The 22,994-nt window shown below is 45.0% G+C and overlaps 1 protein-coding gene across 1 annotated transcript in view; it reads right to left on the bottom strand.

Moving 5' to 3' along the window:
• The window catches only part of LOC139748981 (uncharacterized), a 173,269-nt gene that overhangs the window by 101,742 nt on the left and 48,533 nt on the right, over positions 1-22,994 (bottom strand). The window contains exons 2-3 of the mRNA XM_071662332.1: positions 15,158-15,208; positions 3,050-3,216 (exon numbers count right to left, since the gene is read on the bottom strand). Of these exons, the coding sequence (XP_071518433.1) occupies positions 3,050-3,216; positions 15,158-15,208 (218 nt within the window). The remainder of the gene's footprint in view (positions 1-3,049; positions 3,217-15,157; positions 15,209-22,994) is intronic.

Raw genomic sequence — 22,994 nt, 5'->3', positions numbered from 1 at the left:
GTTTACACATGGAAACTATGTTGGAGGGTTTTTCAACTGTGAAAGACGAGATTTGTGCTGGTGCATTCTCATTTCATGTGTTGCATCAATATCATGTGGCTACTCATGTAACTTTTCCTGATGTTAAAATTCAATAATGATCTGTTGAACCTCCTCCAAAATCCTAGACCAAATTCATGTGCTGTACATTAGCTACTATTGTGATTCTTACCAGAAAAATAGTCATATTCTTGTCTATCTGGCCCTCCAGGAATCTGCACCATGAATATTTCCAAACATCCTTATGTTCAAATGTAATGTCTGGAATATCTATAACCTCTGATGTGAACAATCATATCCACTGCTGTGAACACTTATATCCTCTGATGCAAGCACATATATACTCAGCTGTGAACACTTACATCCCCTGATGCAGACACTTATATATTCATCTTTGAACACTTATGTCTCTTAATGAAGAAAGTTATATCCTCTAATACGAACACATAAATTTTGATGCAAAAACATATATCCTCTGATACAAACCTTATATCCTGTGAATAAAACACTTATATCCAATGATACAAACACTTACATCCTCTGATACAGACATGCGTATCCTCTGATATAAACAATCACATTCTGTGATACAAAGATGGATTCCGAAGAAGGTAGGGTAGTACTGGTGTATAGTAATACTTGGATAAGGCAGGTAGGGAGGTGCGAGGGTACTGGAGTACCTGGATGATGCAGGTAGGGCAGTACGGTAGTATAGCAATACCTGTATGAGGCAGATAGGGCAGTACAGGGGTATAGCAGTACCTGGATGAGGCAGGTAAGGCAGTACAGGGGTATAGCAATACCTGGATGAGGCAGATGGGGGCAGTGCGGGGGTATAGAAATGCCTGGATGAGGCAGGTAGGGCAGTATGGGGGTATAGCAATACCTGTATGAGGCAGATAGGGCAGTACAGGGGTATAGCAGTACCTGGATGAGGCAGGTAAGGCAGTACGGGGGTATAGCAATACCTGGATGAGGCAGATGGGGGCAGTACGGGGTATAGAAATACCTGGATGAGGTAGGTAGGGCAGTACGGGGGCATAGCAGTACCTGGATGAGGCAGGTAGGGCAGTACGGGGGTATAGCAATACCTGTTTGAGGCTGGTAGGGCAGTAGGGGCGTATAGCAGTACCTGGGTGAGGCAGGTAGGGCAGTACGGGGGTATAGCAATACCTGGATGAGGCAGGTAGGGCAGTACAGGGGTATAGCAATACCTGGATGAGGCAGGTAGGGCAGTATGGGGGTACAGCAATCCCTGGATGAGGAAGGTAGGGCAGCACGGGAGTATAACAATACCTGGATGAGGCAGGTAGGGAAGTGCCGGGGTATAGCAGTACCTGGATGAGGCAGGTAGGGCAGTTCAGGGGTATGGCAACACCTGGATGAGGAAGGTAGGGCAGTACGGGTGTATAATAATAACTGTATGAGGCAGGTAGGGCAGTAAGGGGATATGGAAGTACCTGGATGAGGCAGGTAGGGCAATAAGGGGGTATAGCAATATCTGGATGAGGAAGATAGGGCTGTACGGGGTAACAGCAATACTTGAATGAGGCAGGTAGGGCAGTGCGGGGGTATAGCAATACCTGGATGAAGCAGGTGGGGCAGTACAGGGGTATAGTAATACTTGTGTGAGGCAGGTAGGGCAAAGCGGGGGTATAGCAGTACCTAGGTGAGGCTGGTAGGGTAGTACGGGGGTATAGCAGTACATGAATGAGGCAGGTAGGGCAGTACGGGTGTATAACAATACCTAGATGAGGCAGGCAGGGCAGTACGGGGGTATAGCAATACCTGGATGAGGCAGGTAGGGCAGTGCGGGTGTATAGCAATACCTGTTTGAGGCTGGTTGGGCAGTACGTGGGTATAGCAATACCTGGATAAGGAAGATAGGGCAGTACGGCTGTATAGCAATACCTGGATGAGGCATGTAAGGCAGTACGGGGGTATAGCAGTGCCTGGATGAGGCAATTAGGGCAGTACGGGGGTATAGCAGTGCCTGGGTGAGGCAATTAGTGCAGTAAGAGGGTATAGCAGTGCCTGGGTGAGGCAGGTAGGGCAGTACGGGCGTATAGTAGTACCTGGGTGAGGCAGGTACGGGAGTATAGCAATACCTGGATGAGGCAGGTAGGGCAGTGCGGGGGTGTAGCAATACCTGGATGAGGCAGATAGGGCAGTACGGGGGCATAGCAATACCTGGATGAGGCAGGTAGGGCAGTTCGGGTGTATAGCAATACCTGTTTGAGGCTGGTATGGCAGTAGGGGCGTATAGCAGTATCTGGGTGAGGCAGGTAGGGCAGTACGGGGGTATAACAGTACCTGGGTGAGGCAGGTAGGGCAGTGCGGGGGTATAACAGTACCTGGGTGAGGCAGGTAGGGCAGTACGGGGGTATAACAGTACCTGGGTGAGGCAGGTAGGGCAGTGTGGGGGTATAACAATACCTGGATGAGGCAGGTAGGTTAGTGCGGGGGTATAGCAATACCTGGATGAGGCAGGTAGGGCAGTACGGGGGTATAGCAATACCTGTCTGAGGCTGGTAGGGCAGTAGGGGCGTATAACAGTACCTGGGTGAGGCAGGTAGGGCAGTACGGGGGTATAGCAATACCTGGATGAGGCAGGTAGGGCAGTACGGGCGTATAGCAGTACCTGGGTAAGGCAGGTAGGGCTGTGCTGGGGTATAGCAATACCTGGATAAAGCAGTTAGGGCAGTAAGGGGATATAGCAGTGCCTGGGTGAGGCAGGTAGGGCAGTACGGGAGTATAGTAATACCTGGATGAGGCAGGGAGGCAGTGCGGGGGTGTAGTCATATCTGGATGAGGCAGGTAGGGCAGTACGGGGGCATGGCAATACCTGGATGAGGCAGGTAGGGCCGTACGGGTGTATAGCAATACCTGTTTGAGGCCGGTAGTGGCAGTAGGGGCGTATAGCAGTACCTGGGTGAGGCAGGTAGGGCAGTACGGGGGTATAGCAATACTTGGATGAGGCAGGTAGGGCAGTACGGGGGCATAACAGTACCTGTGGAATGTAGGTGATACGTGAAGAGGTTCTGCCGTTGCTGGGCCGGGAAGACTGGAACCTGAATCTAGTGGGCGGCTTGGTGGTCGGGGTGGTGGAGGCCGCTGACTCAGACAGAGCCCTCACGAAAGCGTTCAAGGTCCCAGTGCTGACTGATCTCGCGTCCGCTGAAAAGAGACAGACATAATGGACGATCACAATGTACACCGGTGTAACAAGTGTTTGTTGTAGGACATACTCATAGTGTACGCCTCCCATCAAGTAATGTGTGGCAGGTCTAATGCTGCAGCTGGGTCTGGCACCTTACCTAACCTTCCATATAACATACAATGGTAGGCAGAGTACCAAGACCAGCCCAGCACAATACTTACCTACACCAGCCCAGCACAACACTCACCTACACCAGCCCAGCACAATACTTACCTACACCAGCCCAGCACAACACTCAGTATACCAGCCCAGCACAACACTCACCTACACCAGCCCAGCACAACACTCACCTACACCAGCCCAGCACAATACTTACCTACACCAGCCCAGCACAACACTCAGTATACCAGCCCAGCACAACACTCACTATACCAGCCCAGCACAACACTCACCTACACCAGCCCAGCACAACACTCACTATACCAGCCCAGCACAACACTCACCTACACCAGCCCAGCACAATACTTACCTACACCAGCCCAGCACAACACTCAGTATACCAGCCCAGCACAACACTCACCTACACCAGCCCAGCACAACACTCACCTACACCAGCCCAGCACAATACTTACCTACACCAGCCCAGCACAACACTCAGTATACCAGCCCAGCACAACACTCACCTACACCAGCCCAGCACAACACTCACTATACCAGCCCAGCACAACACTCACCTACACCAGCCCAGCACAATACTTACCTACACCAGCCCAGCACAACACTCAGTATACCAGCCCAGCACAACACTCACTATACCAGCCCAGCACAACACTCACCTACACCAGCCCAGCACAATACTTACCTACACCAGCCCAGCACAACACTCAGTATACCAGCCCAGCACAACACTCACTATACCAGCCCAGCACAACACTCACCTACACCAGCCCAGCACAATACTTACCTACACCAGCCCAGCACAACACTCAGTATACCAGCCCAGCACAACACTCACTATACCAGCCCAGCACAACACTCACCTACACCAGCCCAGCACAATACTTACCTACACCAGCCCAGCACAACACTCAGTATACCAGCCCAGCACAACACTCACTATACCAGCCCAGCACAACACTCACCTACACCAGCCCAGCACAATACTTACCTACACCAGCCCAGCACAACACTTAGTATACCAGCCCAGCACAACACTCACCTACACCAGCCCAGCACAACTTCACCTACACCAGCCCTGCCAACACTCACCTACACCAGCCCAGCACAACACTCACCTACACCAGCCCAGCACAACACTCTACCTACACCAGCCCTGCACAACACTCAGTATACCAGCCAGCACAACACTCACCTACACCAGCCCAGCACAACACTCACCTACACCAGCCCAGCACAACACTCACCTACACCAGCCCAGCACAACACTCACCTACACCAGCCCAGCACAACACTCACCTACACCAGCCCAGCACAATACTTACCTACACCAGCCCAGCACAACACTCACTATACCAGCCCAGCACAACACTCACCTACACCAGCCCAGCACAACACTCACTATACCAGCCCAGCACAACACTTACCTACACCAGCCCAGCACAACACTCACTATACCAGCCCAGCACAACACTCACCTACACCAGCCCAGCACAACACTCACCTACACCAGCCCAGCACAACACTTACCTACACCAGCCCAGCACAACACTCACTATACCAGCCCAGCACAACACTCACCTACACCAGCCCAGCACAACACTCACCTACACCAGCCCAGCAAAACACTCACCTACACCAGCCCAGCACAACACTTACCTACACCAGCCCAGCACAACACTCACTATACCAGCCCAGCACAACACTCACCTACACCAGCCCAGCACAACACTCACTATACCAGCCCAGCACAACACTCACCTACACCAGCCCAGCACAACACTCACTATACCAGCCCAGCACAACACTTACCTACACCAGCCCAGCACAACACTCACTATACCAGCCCAGCACAACACTCACCTACACCAGCCCAGCACAACACTCACCTACACCAGCCCAGCACAACACTTACCTACACCAGCCCAGCACAACACTCACTATACCAGCCCAGCACAACACTCACCTACACCAGCCCAGCACAACACTCACCTACACCAGCCCAGCACAACACTCACCTACACCAGCCCAGCACAACACTTACCTACACCAGCCCAGCACAACACTCACTATACCAGCCCAGCACAACACTCACCTACACCAGCCCAGCACAACACTCACTATACCAGCCCAGCACAACACTCACTATACCAGCCCAGCACAACACTCACTATACCAGCCCAGCACAACACTCACCTACACCAGCCCAGCACAACACTCACCTACACCAGCCCAGCACAACACTCACCTACACCATCCCAGCACAACAATCACCTACACCAGCCCAGCACAACACTCACCTACACCAGCCCAGCACAACACTCACCTACACCAGCCCAGCACAACACTCACCTACACCAGCCCAGCACAATACTTACCTACACCAGCTCAGCACAACACTCACTATACCAGCCCAGCACAACACTCACCTACACCAGCCCAGCACAACACTCACTATACCAGCCCAGCACAACACTCACCTACACCAGCCCAGCACAATACTTACCTACACCAGCCCAGCACAACACTCACTATACCAGCCCAGCACAACACTCACCTACACCAGCCCAGCACAACACTCACCTACACCAGCCCAGCACAATACTTACCTACACCAGCTCAGCACAACACTCACTATACCAGCCCAGCACAACACTCACCTACACCAGCTCAGCACAACACTCACTATACCAGCCCAGCACAACACTCACCTACACCAGCCCAGCACAATACTTACCTACACCAGCCCAGCACAACACTCACTATACCAGCCCAGCACAACACTCACCTACATCAGCCCAGCACAACACTCACTATACCAGCCCAGCACAACACTCACCTACACCAGCCCAGCACAACACTCACCTACACCAGCCCAGCACAACACTCACCTACACCAGCCCATCACAACACTCACCTACACCAGCCCAGCACAACACTCACCTACACCAGCCCAGCACAACACTCACCTACACCAGCCCAGCACAACACTCACCTACACCAGCCCAGCACAACACTTACCTACACCAGCCCAGCACAACACTCACTATACCAGCCCAGCACAACACTCACCTACACCAGCCCAGCACAACACTCACCTACACCAGCCCAGCACAACACTCACCTACACATAGATATGAGAGCTACTGTAGTGTAGAGTGAGTGATGCAGTAAAGGTAGTGGTTGGCAAGTACAGGAGATTGTGATGATCATGTTGAAGGTGGAGGTCTGCAAACTGCAACTACTGACCACACAAAGTGGCACAGACGCTCACACCTTGCTTGGTATGGAGGAAGAAGACGTACCTACGTGCAAGCCAGGAATCAACGGACACATGTTCACACAAATACGGACAGTGACTTATGTAAACAGGGACACTGACTCATGTATGGAAGGTGAATGAAAAAGTGGCGGCCGGGAGACTTGCAGCAGAGATGTAAGTGCAGAAAAAGACTTTGTAGCTAACTCATCAGATATGGAAGGAGTTGGGGAGGAAGAAAATTGAAGCCAGGAGATTGTCTCATGCTGGCCATAGAATACAAAGAGAAGCTGCCTCCCAACGCAGTATATCAACAACCAATCCGTGGGTGGAGCAAGTGCAGCTGTACAACTACGTGGAAGGACATGTATAGCAAGAATACTTGCAGGTTGTGCTGCAGCAAATGTAAATAATACTCTTGAAAATGTTTCAAATGGTTGAAGATATGTGAATAGGGAAAATGGTTGAAGATATGTGAATATGGGAAATGGTTGAAGATATATTAATATGGGAAATGGCTGAAGATATGTGAATATGGGAAATGGTTGAAGATATGTGAATATGGGAAATGGTTGAAGATATATTAATATGGGAAATGGCTGAAGATATGTGAATATGGGAAATGGTTGAAGATATGTGAATATGGGAAATGGTTGAAGATACGTGAATATGGGAAATGGTTGAAGATATATTAATATGGGAAATGGTTGAAGATATATTAATATGGGAAATGATTGAAGATATGTGAATATGGGAAATGGTTGAAGATATGTGAATATGGGAAATGGTTGAAGATATGTGAATATGGGAAATGGTTGAAGATATGTGAATATGGGAAATGGGTGAAGATATATTAATATGGGAAATGGTTGAAGATATGTGAATATGGGAAATGGTTGAAGATATGTGAATATGGGAAATGGTTGAAGATATGTGAATATGGGAAATGGTTGAAGATATATTAATATGGGAAATGGTTGAAGATATATCAATATGGGAAATGGTTGAAGATATGTGAATATGGGAAATGGGTGAAGATATGTGAATATGGGAAATGGTTGAAGATATGTGAATATGGGAAATGGTTGAAGATATGTGAATATGGGAAATGGTTGAAGATATGTGAATATGGGAAATGGGTGAAGATATGTGAATATGGGAAATGGTTGAAGATATGTGAATAGGGGAAATGGTTGAAGATATGTGAATATGGGAAATGGTTGAAGATATGTGAATATGGGAAAAGGTTGAAGATATATTAATATGGGAAATGGTTGAAGATATATTAATATGGGAAATGGTTGAAGATATATTAATATGGGAAATGGTTGAAGATATGTGAATATGGGAAATGGTTGAAGATATGTGAATATGGGAAATGGTTGAACATATATTAATATGGGAAATGGTTGAAGATATATTAGTATGGGAAATGGTTGAAGATATGCGAATATGGGAAATGGCTGAAGATATGTGAATATGGGAAATGGTTGAAGATATGTGAATATGGGAAATGGTTGAAGATATGTGAATATGGGAAATGGTTGAAGATATGTGAATATGGGAAATGGGTGAAGATATGTGAATATGGGAAATGGTTGAAGATATGTGAATAGGGGAAATGGTTGAAGATATGTGAATATGGGAAATGGTTGAAGATATGTGAATATGGGAAATGGTTGAAGATATATTAATATGGGAAATGGTTGAAGATATGTGAATATGGGAAATGGTTGAAGATATGTGAATATGGGAAATGGTTGAACATATATTAATATGGGAAATGGTTGAAGATATATTAATATGGGAAATGGTTGAAGATTTGCGAATATGGGAAATGGCTGAAGATATGTGAATATGGGAAATGGTTGAAGATATGTGAATATGGGAAATGGTTGAAGATATGTGAATATGGGAAATGGTTGAAGATATGTGAATATGGGAAATGGGTGAAGATATGTGAATATGGGAAATGGTTGAAGATATGTGAATAGGGGAAATGGTTGAAGATATGTGAATATGGGAAATGGTTGAAGATATGTGAATAGGGGAAATGGTTGAAGATATATTAATATGGGAAATGGTTGAAGATATATTAATATGGGAAATGGTTGAAGATATGTGAATATGGGAAATGGTTGAAGATATGTGAATATGGGAAATGGTTGAAGATATGTGAATATGGGAAATGGTTGGAGATATGTGAATATGGGAAATGGTTGAAGATATGTGAATATGGGAAATGGTTGAAGATATGTGAATAGGGGAAATGGTTGAAGATATGTGAATATGGGAAATGGTTGAAGATATATTAATATGGGAAATGGTTGAAGATATATTAATATGGGAAATGGTTGAAGATATGTGAATATGGGAAATGGTTGAAGATATGTGAATATGGGAAATGGTTGAAGATATGTGAATATGGGAAATGGTTGAAGATATGTGAATATGGGAAATGGTTGAAGATATATCAATATGGGAAATGGTTGAAGATATATTAATATGGGAAATGGTTGAAGATATGTGAATATGGGAAATGGTTGAAGATATGTGAATATGGGAAATGGTTGAAGATATGTGAATATGGGAAATGGTTGAAGATATGTGAATATGGGAAATGGTTGAAGATATGTGAATATGGGAAATGGTTGAAGATATGTGAATATGGGAAATGGTTGAAGATAAGTGAATATGGGAAATGGTTGAAGATATGTGAATATGGGAAATGGTTGAGGATATGTGAATATGGGAAATGGTTGAAGATATATTAATATGGGAAATGGTTGAAGATATATTAATATGGGAAAGGATGCAAAGTTTATCATGCAGAGATAGGACCAAACCAGAGGAGGAAATGACAGTGACCCTTCTCTATAATGGTCAGGGAACGGAAAATTTACCAAATTCAATGAAATATTGCATATTATACAACCTCGTCAAAGCAATACAGAGACAATCCATGTAACGTCCTTCCCATATGTCAACACATGGGGACTGACATCGCACAAAACAAACAAAATACCATATATAAGTGAAGTGCATTTTTGGCCTTCAATGAAACGCACAAAAAAAAAAAAAAATATGAATAGTGAGATGTGGATGCCATACTATAAGATGCACAGTTGTAACAGGACCAGATTATGTGGAACAATATATGGTAGATATTGTTTTAACAACTATAATCCTATAGTCAAGATTGAAATCTAAGCTTGGATACTGCATTAATCTATTGACCACATGATGCAAAGCTTCATGAATCTGTGGAACAAATACGAAACAGAAAATCATGCTCCGCTCTCCTGAGAAACCTAGTGCTAATGTACTCGCCTTCATCGTACCACAGGCAGGAAATATCATCGTAAATACTGACACTGACACAAGTTCAGACCAACATCTGCAGAGAGTTGTTCAAATGATGTGAAAAAATAACTAAACCAACCAGAGGAAATAACATTCTGGACTTAATTTTTACAAGTAATATGGACCTAATATGTGATATTACCCTCTCAAACACCCGAGACTCTGATCACAACCTGATTGACGTAAAAACAAGCTTGGTTACTAAACCGCTTACTGAGAACACACGATACACACCCATGTTTTCACTCACGTCACTTATAATGAAACGTGAACAATACAACATGAAAGCCTGCCCAGTACAAGTGGTCCTCCCAACATGTAACACACATATACCAAAGACAAGAAAGCACAAAAGTTCTAGGTTAGAAGACAAGCATTTTACTGGAGATGAGAAAGAATTGAACATCATCATATAAAGAAGCCACAGCTCACCCAGCAAAGAAAACCAGTCCAGTGAATTATCGGTCATGACCATAAAGATGTCATGTGACATATATGAAAAAGAAGTAGTAAAAACATTAGTAAAACAACTAATAACCAAAAAACACAAGATAACTGCACAGACGACAGCCACTGCCAATAAATGACAGAGATTCTGGAAGGCAGTATGAAATGTTATTCAATGAAAATAAATGAGCCAACAGACTTCTTGCACAATAATGTGCCAAGTGTACACATGGCAGTTATCACCTTAATAGCAGATTTCATCCAGTGAGAGAGCCTGGTCATGCCTTCAGACCCAGCCAGACTCATGCCACACCACCACCAATACGTGCACTAAATATCCTCTGGTGATATGCCGCCATTATCAACCTTACCACATCGCCCCAATGCAAAGAAATAAAACTAATCCCAAAAAACTATCGACCGGCAACATTAACTTCTCACATCATAAAAAAACTTTTAAAGATTCCTAAGAGATAAGTAGACTAAATCTATGTAAGTTAACAATGTACATAATCTACTGGCTTATGTACATTGTTCACTTCCATAGTGCAATATGGTTTCCGGGCGGGAAGAAGTTGCCTGTGTCACTTGCATGGCTTGACCATTATGATAGCATTATTAAAGTCATGGAAAACAACAAAAAATACTGACGTGATTTACACAGACTTTGCAAAAGCATTTGGTAAATGTGAGCTTGGTGTATAGCACATAATGCAAAAGATGGGAATAACGGAAAAATAGGGAGATGTATGTACAACTTTGTAACGAATAGATCACAACACGCAGTTGTAAACCATGCCATATGTAATGCCTTCACGGTCAAATGCTCAATCTGGGCGCCCAAGGAACTGTACTTGCACCCCTCCTGTTCCTCACTCTTATATCTGATATTGACGCAAACACAAGCCACACGTCCACATCATCCTTTACGGATGATACAAGAATAAGTATGAAAATCACATCCATAGATGATACTGTAAGGTTTAAAAGACATAAACGAAATTGTTAAATGGACCACCGAGAAGAACATGCTTTTCAACGGGAATAAGTTTGAACTCCTCTGGTATGGGGAAAATGAAGAAATGAAAATAACACAGAATACCGGACAGACATCGACGCTACCATAAACCAGTTGAATAACGTGAAAGACTTTGGAATACTGATATCTAACCTAACCTAACCTTTAGTGAACAAAACAAAACTACGGTTGTCTCATGCAGAGGGATGGCAGGCTGGATCCTGTGGACCTTCAAGACAAAAAAATACAAAATAAGGCGCTAATTCATTCATGAATTGATGAATGTTGCTGTTTTCTAACCTCGCCCTACAAGGCGGACGATATTACTGATTAGAAAGTTTCCATACATCTTCCACAGTCCATATTAATACCTGTACCGGGAAAATCCAAGAAGGTATAGTTCCTAACTCACAATTGGGAATAACGCCCTAATGGCACGACAGGCATGGAAGACTGTGATATACAGCCTCTGAAATCCAAAGGTGCGATAAGCGGAGAGAGAGAGAGAGAGAGAGAGAGAGAGAGAGAGAGAGAGAGAGAGAGAGAGAGAGAGAGAGAGAGAGAGAGAGAGCACCTTACACATCCGGGGCCGTAGACTTCAACGCTTTGCCAGCTACCATCAGCGGCACCCATAGGTCACATAGTAGAGTTTAGGAGTGCACTGGACAAGTACACCTACAAGCAGGTGTACCAGACCAGCCAGGCTTCCACCAGTTATGTGCACTTACGATTCAACCCAACGTTGTTGGGGTGAAGATCCACGAAGTATCCACGAGTGGTATACTATATTACATTAACATAGGGTAAACTATACTATAATAATACAGTAGGGGTGTGCTATACACCAATAATACAGTAGGGATGCGCTATAGTAAACCAGGGTTGTACTATACCACAGTAGTACAGAAAGGTAGGATTATACTATATTAATACAGTAGGGTGTACTGTACTACAATAATACAGTAGGGCTGTGCTATAGTACAGTAGTTCAATACAGTAGAATTGTACTACACTACACTAAGAAAGTAAGGTTGTACAGTATTACAGTAGGTGTGCAGTATACTGCAGCAGCAGTTTGTACTCTAGTAATACAGTATATTTGTACAATAGAACAGTAGTATAAAGATTTATACTTTAATATAGCACAGTAAGGATGTACTATACAACTGTAGTAGAGCAGAGTTATACAACAGAAAAACAGGTTTGTAAGATATTGCAGTAGTAAAGTGGGAGTGCATTAAATTACAGTAGTACAATAGGGTTGTATAATATTACAGTAGGGATATACTATACTACAATAATACAGTAAGGTTGTAATAGACTATGATACCACAGTAAGGTTAAAGTGTGTACAGTCGCATAGCAAAAATGTACCATTACCATACCATTATACAATAAAGTGACACTACAATACAGTTGGGTTGTACTGTACTATATAGTTCATTAGGTTGCACTTTACCATAGTTATATAGTAGGGTTGTAATGTACCACAATATTAGAGCAAAGTGCACATTACTACAGTAATACAGTAGGGTTGGGTTAGGTTATACATTAGGGTTGTACTATACCACAGTAATACAGTAGGGGTGTACTAAACTACAGTAGTACAGTAGGGGTGTACTATACTACAGTAGTACAGTAGGGGTGTACTATGCCACAGAAGTACAGCGATGTACTATATTACAGTAGTAGAGTAGGGGTGTACTATACTACAGTAGTACAGTAGGGGTGTACTATGCCACAGAAGTACAGCGGGGATGTACTATACTACAGTAGTACAGTCGGGGTGTACTATGCTATAGTAGTACAGTCGGGGTGTGCTATGCTACAGTAGTACAGTAGGGGTGTACTATACTACAGTAGTACAGTCGGGGTGTACTATGCTACAGTAGTACAGTAGGGGTTTACTATGCTACAGTAGTACAGTAGGAGTGTACTATACTACAGTAGTACAGTCGGGGTGTACTATGCTACAGTAGCACAGTAAGGGTGTACTATGCTACAGTAGTACAGTAGGGGTGTACTATACTACAGTAGTACAGTAGGGGTGTACTATTCTGAAAGAGTACAGTAGGGTGTACTATGTTACAGTAGTAGAGCAGGGGTGTACTATGCTACAGCAGTACAGTAGGGGTGTACTATGCTAAAGCAGTACAGTAGGGGTGTACTATGCTACAGCAGAACAGTAGGGGTGTACTATGCTACAGTAGTACAATAGGGGTTTACTATGCTACAGTAGTACAATAGGGGTGTACTATGCTACAGTAGTACAGTAGGGGTGTACTATGCTACAGTTGTACAGTAGGGGTGTACTATGTGACAGTAGTGCAGTAGGGGTGTACTATGCTACAGAAGCACAGTAAGGGTGTACTATGCTACAGTAGTACAGAAGGGGTGTACTATGTTACAGTAGTACAGTAGGGGTGTACTATACTACAGTAGTACAGTAGGGGTGTACTAAGCTACAGAAGTACAGTAGGGATGTATCATGCTACAGTAGTACAGTAAGGGTGTACTATGCTACAGTAGTACAGTATGGGTGTACTATGCTACAGTAGTACAGTAGGGGTGAACTATTCGACAGCAGTACAGTAGGGGTGTACTATGCTAAAGTAGTAGAGTAGGTGTGTACTATGCTACAGTAGTACAGTATGGGTGTACTATACTACAGTAGTACAGTAGGGGTGTACTAGGCTACAGTAGTACAGTAGGTGTGTACTATGCTACAGAAGTACAGTAAGGGTGTACTATGCTACAGTAGTACAGTAGGGGTGTACTATACTACAGTAGTAGAGCAGGGGTGTACTATGCTACAGTAGTACAGTAAGGGTGTACTATGCTACAGTAGTACAGTAGGGGTGTACTATGCTACAGTAGTACAGTCGGGGCTTACTATGCTACAGTAGTACAGTAGGGGTGTACTATAATACAGTAGTAGAGCAGGGGTGTACTATGATACAGTAGTACAGTAAGGGTGTACTATGCTACAGTAGTACAGTCGGGGCTTACTATGCTATAGTAGTACAGTAGGGGTGTACTATGCTACAGTAGTAAGTAGGGGTGTACTATGCTACAGTAGTACAGTGGGGGTGTACTAGGCTACAGTAGTATAGTCGGGGTTTACTATGCTACAGTAGTACAGTAGGGGTGTACTATGCGACAGTAGTACAGTAGGGGTGTACTAGGCTACAGAAGTACAGTAGGGGTGTACTAGGCTACAGTAGTACAGTAGGGGTGTACTAGGCTACAGTAGTACAGTAGGGGTGTACTATGCTACAGTTGTACAGTAGGGGTGTACTATGCTACAGTAGTACAGTAGGGGTGTACTATGCTACAGTAGTACAGTAGGGGTGTACTATACTGCAGTAGAACAGTAGGGGTGTACTATGCTACAGTAGTACAGTAGGGGTGTACTATGCTACAGTTGTACAGTAGGGGTGTACTATGCTACAGTAGTACAGTAGGGGTGTACTATGCTACAGTAGTACAGTAGGGGTGTACTATACTGCAGTAGTACAGTAGGGGTGTACTATGCTACAGTAGTACAGTAGGGGTGTACTGTGCTACAGTAGTACAGTAGGGGTGTACTACGCTACAGTAGTACAGTAGGGGTGAACTATGCTACAGTAGTACAGTAGGGGTGTGCTATGCTAGAGTAGTACAGTAGGGGCGCAGTGAGAGTGAAGGAACGTACCAATGGGCAGACCTAGGCTGGAGCGGCCCCACTCCGGTCCAGGTCCCATACCTGAAAACAGAAACATAGTGTCACATAAATCTAGGTGAGGCAGAGCACATGACACCAGGGAGGTGAATGCAAGAGTTTTGGAAAGAGGGGCAAGTATGAAGTCTGTTGTGGATGAGAGAGCTTGGGAAGTGAGTCAGTTGTTGTTCGCTGATGATACAGCGCTGGTGGCTGATTCATGTGAGAAACTGCAGAAGCTGGTGACTGAGTTTGGTAAAGTGTGTGAAAGAAGAAAGTTAAGAGTAAATGTGAATAAGAGCAAGGTTATTAGGTACAGTAGGGTTGAGGGTCAAGTCAATTGGGAGGTAAGTTTGAATGGAGAAAAACTGGAGGAAGTAAAGTGTTTTAGATATCTGGGAGTAGATCTGGCAGCGGATGGAACCATGGTAGCGGAAGTGAATCATAGGGTGGGGGAGGGGGCGAAAATCCTGGGAGCCTTGAAGAATGTGTGGAAGTCGAGAACATTATCTCGGAAAGCAAAAATGGCTATGTTTGAAGGAATAGTGGTTCCAACAATGTTGTATGGTTGCGAGGCGTGGGCTATGGATAGAGTTGTGCGCAGGAGGGTGGATGTGCTGGAAATGAGATGTTTGAGGACAATGTGTGGTGTGAGGTGGTTTGATCGAGTAAGTAATGTAAGGGTAAGAGAGATGTGTGGAAATAAAAAGACCGTGGTTGAGAGAGCAGAAGAGGGTGTTTTGAAATGGTTTGGGCACATGGAGAGAATGAGTGAGGAAAGACTGACCAAGAGGATATATGTGTCGGAGGTGGAGGGAACGAGGAGAAGTGGGAGACCAAATTGGAGGTGGAAAGATTGAGTGAAAAAGATTTTGAGTGATCGAGGCCTGAACATGCAGGAAGGTGAAAGGCGGGCAAGGAATAGAGTGAATTGGATCGATGTGGTATAACGGGGTTGACGTGCTGTCAGTGGATTGAATCAGGGCATGTGAAGCGTCTGGGGTAAACCATGGAAAGTTGTGTGGGGCCTGGATGTGGAAAGGGAGCTGTGGTTTCGGGCATTATTGCATGACAGCAAGAGACTGAGTGTGAACGAATGGGGCCTTTGTTGTCTTTTCCTAGCGCTACCTCGCACACATGAGGGGGAGGGGGATGGTATTCCATGTGTGGTGAGGTGGCGATGGGAATGAATAAAGGCAGACAGTGTGAATTGTGTGCATGGGTATATATGTATGTGTCTGTGTGTGTATATATATGTGTACATTGAGATGTATAGGTATGTATATTTGCGTGTGTGGACGTGTATGTATATACATGTGTATTGGGGTGGATTGGGCCATTTCTTTCGTCTGTTTCCTTGCGCTACCTCGCAAACGCGGGAGACAGCGACAAAGCAAAATAAATAAATAAATAAATAAATAAATATATATATATATATATATATATATATATATATATATATATATATATATATATATATATATATATATATATATATATAAAAGGAGGTGACTGTGTTGTTGACTGGTTGAAGAGGATATTCAATGCATGTATGGCTCATGGTGAAGTGCCTGACGATTGGTGGAATGCATGCACAATGCCATTGTACAAAGGCAATGGGGATAAAGGTGAGTGCTCAAATTGCAGAGGTATAAGTTTGTTGAGTATTCCTGGGAAATTATTTGGGAGTGTATTGGTTGAGAGGGTCAAGGCATGTACAGAGCATCAGATTGGGGAAGAGCAGTGTGGTTTCAGAAGTGGTAGAGGATGTGTGGATCAGGTGTTTGCTTTGAAGAATGTATGTGAGAAACACTTAGAAAAACAAATGGATTTGTATGTAGCATTAATGGATCTGGAGAAGGCATATGATAGAGTTGATAGAGATGCTCTGTGGAAGGTATTAAGAGTATATGGTGTGGGAGGCAAGTTGCTAGAAGCAGTGAAAAGTTTTTATCGAGGATTTAATGCATGTGTACGAGTAGGAAGAGAGGAAAGTGATTGGTTCTCAGTGAGTGTCGGTTTGCGTCAGGGGTGCCTGATGTCTCCATGGTTGTTTAATTTGTTTATGGATGGGGTTGTTAGGGAGGTGAATGCAAGAGTTTTGGAGAGAGGGGCAAGTATGCAGTCTGTTGTGGATGAGAGAGCTTGGGAAGTGAGTCAGTTGTTGTTTGCTGATGATACAGTGCTGGAGGAAGTGAAATGTTTTAGATATCTGGGAGTGGATTTGGCAGCGGATGGAACCATGGAAGCGGAAGTGAGTCACAGGGTGTGGGAGGGGGCAAAAGTTCTGGGAGCGTTGAAAAATGTGTAGAAGGCGAGAACATTATCTCGGAAAGCAAAAATGGGTATGTTTGAAGGAATAGTCTTTCCAACAATGTTATATAGTTGCGAGGCGTGGGCTATGGATAGGGTTGTGCGGAGCACGGTGGATATGTTGGAAATGAGATGTTTGAGGGCAGTATGTGGTGTGAGGTAGTTTGATCGAGTACGGAATGAAAGGGTAAGAGAGATGTGTGGTAATAAAAAGAGTGTGGTTGAGAGAGCAGAAGAGGGTGCACTGAAATGGTCTGGTCACATGGAGAGAATGAGTGAGGAAAGATTGACAAAGATATATGTGTCAGAGGTGGAGGGAACGAGAAGTGGGAGACCAAATTGGAGGTGAAAGGATGGAGTGAAAACATTTTGAGCGATCGGGGTCTGAACATGCAGGAGAGTGAAAGGCGAGCAAGGAATAGAGTGAATTGGAACGATGTGGTATACCGGGGTCGACGTGCTGTCAATGGATTGAACCAGGGCATGTGAAGCGTCTGGGGTAAACCATGGAAAGTTTTGTAGGGCCTAGACGTGGAAAGGGAGCTGTGGTTTCGGTGCATTACACATGACAGCTAGAGACTGAGTGTGAACGAATGTGGCCTTTGTTGTGTTTTCCTAGCGGTACCTCGCGCGCGTGCGGGGGGAGGGGGTGACATTTCATGTGTGGCTGGTTGGCGACGGGAATGGCTGAGGGCAGCAAGTATGAATATATACATGTGTATATATGTATTTACGTGTGCATGTATATGTATGTATACATTGAAATGTATAGGTACGTATATGTGCGTGTGTGGGCGTGTATGTATATGCATGGGTATGAGGGTGGTTGGGCCATTCTTTCGTCTGTTTTCTTGCGCTACGTTGCTAACGCGGGAGACAGCAACAAAGTACGATAAATACTATATATATATATATATATATATATATATATATATATATATATATATATATATATATATATATATATATATATATTCAATTTCTTTGAATATGACTGCCAATTGAGCATTTGTTTCTTTACGTTGTTCTCAATTTCTTTCAATTCTCTTATAGTATTCAGGTATACTATCAATAAGCTGGCTAAAGTTCATAGCAAGGGTAGAATCAAGCAGAAACCAACAGTGTAAGTCTTCTTAGGTATACAGCAACACAAAACAAAACGTTTCGTGACTCGTGTCACATTCTCAAGTGTAACGATAGTAACGGTATGGTCTAAGTTTGACAAAAATCAAAAATCAAAGGTAATAATATTGCCCAATGTGAAGTGAGTACGTTAGGTAGTTATTCCCTTTTCTGACCAATGAAAGCTGACCACCTCAGGTCAGCCGGGCAAACTGCTGCGTGACGTCACCAGTTCCCGTCTCGCTTTCGCTAGGACAAGTGAGAGGTTTAGCAGTATAGTAGGTAACACCATAAGATCGCTAGGACAAGTGAGAGGTTGAGCAGTACAGTAGGTAACACCATAAGATCGCTAGGACAAGTGAGAGGTTGAGCAGTACAGTAGGTAACACCATAAGATCGCTAGGACAAGTGAGAGGTTGAGCAGTACAGTAGGTAACACCATAGATCGCTAGGACAAGTGAGAGGTTGAGCAGTACAGTAGGTAACACCATAAGATCGCTAGGACAAGTGAGAGGTTGAGCAGTACAGTAGGTAACACCATAAGATCGCTAGGACAAGTGAGAGGTTGAGCAGTACAGTAGGTAACACCATAGATCGCTAGGACAAGTGAGAGGTTGAGCAGTACAGTACGTAACACCATAAGATCGCTAGGACAAGTGAGAGGTTGAGCAGTACAGTAGGTAACACCATAGATCGCTAGGACAAGTGAGAGGTTGAGCAGTACAGTAGGTAACACCATAGATCGCTAGGACAAGTGAGAGGTTGAGCAGTACAGTAGGTAACACCATACATCGCTAGGACAAGTGAGAGGTTGAGCAGTACAGTAACACCATAAGATCGCTAGGACAAGTGAGAGGTTGAGCAGTACAGTAGGTAACACCATAGATCGCTAGGACAAGTGAGAGGTTGAGCAGTACAGTAGGTAACACCATAAGATCGCTAGGACAAGTGAGAGGTTGAGCAGTACAGTAGGTAACACCATAGATCGCTAGGACAAGTGAGAGGTTGAGCAGTACAGTAGGTAACACCATAGATCGCTAGGACAAGTGAGAGGTTGAGCAGTACAGTAGGTAACACCATAGATCGCTAGGACAAGTGAGAGGTTGAGCAGTACAGTAGGTAACACCATAAGATCGCTAGGACAAGTGAGAGGTTGAGCAGTACAGTAGGTAACACCATAAGATCGCTAGGACAAGTGAGAGGTTGAGCAGTACAGTAGGTAACACCATAGATCGCTAGGACAAGTGAGAGGTTGAGCAGTACAGTAGGTAACACCATAAGATCGCTAGGACAAGTGAGAGGTTGAGCAGTACAGTAGGTAACACCATAGATCGCTAGGACAAGTGAGAAGTTGAGCAGTACAGTAGGTAACACCATAAGATCGCTAGGACAAGTGAGAGGTTGAGCAGAACAGTAGGTAACACCATAAGATCGCTAGGACAAGTGAGAGGTTGAGCAGTACAGTAGGTAACACCATAGATCGCTAGGACAAGTGAGAGGTTGAGCAGTACAGTAGGTAACACCATAGATCGCTAGGACAAGTGAGAGGTTGAGCAGTACAGTAGGTAACACCATAAGATCGCTAGGACAAGTGAGAGGTTGAGCAGTACAGTAGGTAACACCATAAGATCGCTAGGACAAGTGAGAGGTTGAGCAGTACAGTAGGTAACACCATAGATCGCTAGGACAAGTGAGAAGTTGAGCAGTACAGTAGGTAACACCATAAGATCGCTAGGACAAGTGAGAGGTTGAGCAGAACAGTAGGTAACACCATAAGATCGCTAGGACAAGTGAGAGGTTGAGCAGTACAGTAGGTAACACCATAGATCGCTAGGACAAGTGAGAGGTTGAGCAGTACAGTAGGTAACACCATAGATCGCTAGGACAAGTGAGAGGTTGAGCAGTACAGTAGGTAACACCATAAGATCGCTAGGACAAGTGAGAGGTTGAGCAGTACAGTAGGTAACACCATAAGATCGCTAGGACAAGTGAGAGGTTGAGCAGTACAGTAGGTAACACCATAAGATCGGCTAGGACAAGTGAGAGGTTGAGCAGTACAGTAGGTAACACCATAGATCGCTAGGACAAGTGAGAAGGTTGAGCAGTACAGTAGGTAACACCATAAGATCGCTAGGACAAGTGAGAGGTTGAGCAGTACAGTAGGTAACACCATAAGATCGCTAGGACAAGTGAGAGGTTGAGCAGTACAGTAGGTAACACCATAGATCGCTAGGACAAGTGAGAGGTTGAGCAGTACAGTAGGTAACACCATAGATCGCTAGGACAAGTGAGAGGTTGAGCAGTACAGTAGGTAACACCATAGATCGCTAGGACAAGTGAGAGGTTGAGCAGTACAGTAGGTAACACCATAGATCGCTAGGACAGACTGCAGATTCATACTTGGGTGGTCTCTCCTAAATGTAAAGGGCCTTGTATTTATGGATGGGTTGATGAGGGAGGTAAATGCAAGAATCCTGAAGAGAGAGTGTGAGTCTTCATTGTGTGAGGGATAAGAGGGCCTGGGAAGTCAGTTGTTGTTTGTTAAAGAGAAAAGCACTGATGGCGGATTCGAGTGAGAAACTGCAGTAGTTCAGTGACTGAGTTTGGAGTGGGTGGAAGGAGAAATTTGTGAGTAAACGTGAATAAAAGCAAGTTTTAGCAGGGTTGAGGGCTAGGCAAGCTGCGATGTAAGTTGGACTGAAGAATAATAAGAGGAACTGATTTTTTTTTTTAGATATCTGGGAGTGGACATGAGAGCGAAAGGAACGATGGAAGCGGAAGTGAGTCGTATGTTGGGGGAGGGGGCGAAGGTTCTGCGTTTGCTCAAGAATGTGTGGAAAGAGAGAACGGTATCTGGGAGGATAAAAATGACTGTTTGAAGGAACAGTGGTTCCAACAATGTTATATGGTTGCGAGGCGTGGCCTATAGATCAGGCTTGATAGAGGAGGGTGGGTGCGCTAGAAATGAAAGGTATAAGGACAATGTGGTGTAAGGTGGTGTGATTAAGTAATGACAGGGTAAGAATGTGTGGTAATGAAGATAATGTGGTTGAGAGAGCAGAAGAGGGTGCGCTGAAATGGTTTGGACACATGGAAAGAATGAGTGAGTAGTGGTCTGTGTCAGAAGTGGAGGGAACAAGGAGAACACGGAGACCAAACTGGAATGAAAGGATGGAGTGAAAGATTTCGAGCGATCGGGGCTTGAACATACAGGAGGGTGAAAGGAGTTCATGGGACAAAGTGAATTTGAGTGATGTGGTATAGTGGGGTCACCGTTCTCTCAAAGGACTGAACCAGGGCATGTGAAGCAACCGGGGTAAACCATGGAAAGGTCTGTGGGGCCTGCATGTGGATAGGGAGCTGTGGTTTCGGTGCATTGTATCTGTCAGCTAGAGAATGGATGTAAGCGGATTCCTGACGCTAACGCAGGAAAAGGTGATCCAGTATACACATCAACCACAGTGGATAATGTCGGCCTAGAGAGCAACAGGACATTACCTACACTGCCACCTGATGATTGTACTGGCAACAGTAACAACAACAGAGACCTAGGAAGCAACAGTAACTACAACAGAGTCCTAGGAAATAATAGCAACAAGAACATGGACCTGGAGAGCAGCAGTATCATAACAGGGACCTGGTAAGCAACAACAACAACAAGGTGCTAGAGTACAACAGGTGGCAGCCTCTTGGCAAACATCCAAAATATAATTTTCCCTTCCCGATGAAACTGATTATTGAAGATTAGACGGGCGGTAGAAGCGAGGCCCCGCCCCGCCCCGCAGGGAAGGGGGCCCTACCCAGCACTCTGCCGCAGGGAAGGGGGCCCTACCCAGCACTCTGCCGCAGGGAAGGGAGCCCTCTTAGCAGAGGCCGAGCAGTGTATCACAGGTGAGGGTCCCGCATGGAAGTGGCCCCGCCCAGTAGTCTGCCGCAGGGGAGGGGCTCCACCCAGAGAAGGGGGCCCCATTTTACAGTCTGCAGCAGGGGAGGGCCCTCTCCCCCTATGAGCTGTTTGTGGCACTGGGGAGCCCCGGGGGGTTGCCATCCAGCCTAGGAGTCTGTCATCCTTACTTGGATAAGGAGCCACCAGGATGACCTCTCACACCACGGTTCCTCTCCACATTGAACCCTGGTCCCTGGTGATGGTGCTAGTGGTCTCTGGTGATGATGTTAGTGGTCTCTGGTGATGATGTTAGTGGTCTCTGGTGATGATGTTAGTGGTCTCTGGTGATGGTACCAGTGGTCCCTGGTGATGGTGCTAGTGGTCTCTGGTGATGATGTTAGTGGTCTCTGGTGATGATGTTAGTGGTCCCTGGTGATGGTATTAGTGGTCCCTGGTGATGGTGCTAGTGGTCTCTGGTGATGATGTTAGTGGTCTCTGGTGATGATGTTA

This window comes from Panulirus ornatus, chromosome 6, assembly GCF_036320965.1.
Source record: "Panulirus ornatus isolate Po-2019 chromosome 6, ASM3632096v1, whole genome shotgun sequence".
Lineage (NCBI taxonomy): Eukaryota > Metazoa > Arthropoda > Malacostraca > Decapoda > Palinuridae > Panulirus > Panulirus ornatus.
Note: the sequence above shows the minus strand (reverse complement) of the source record. Positions and strands in the feature narration are given on the sequence as shown.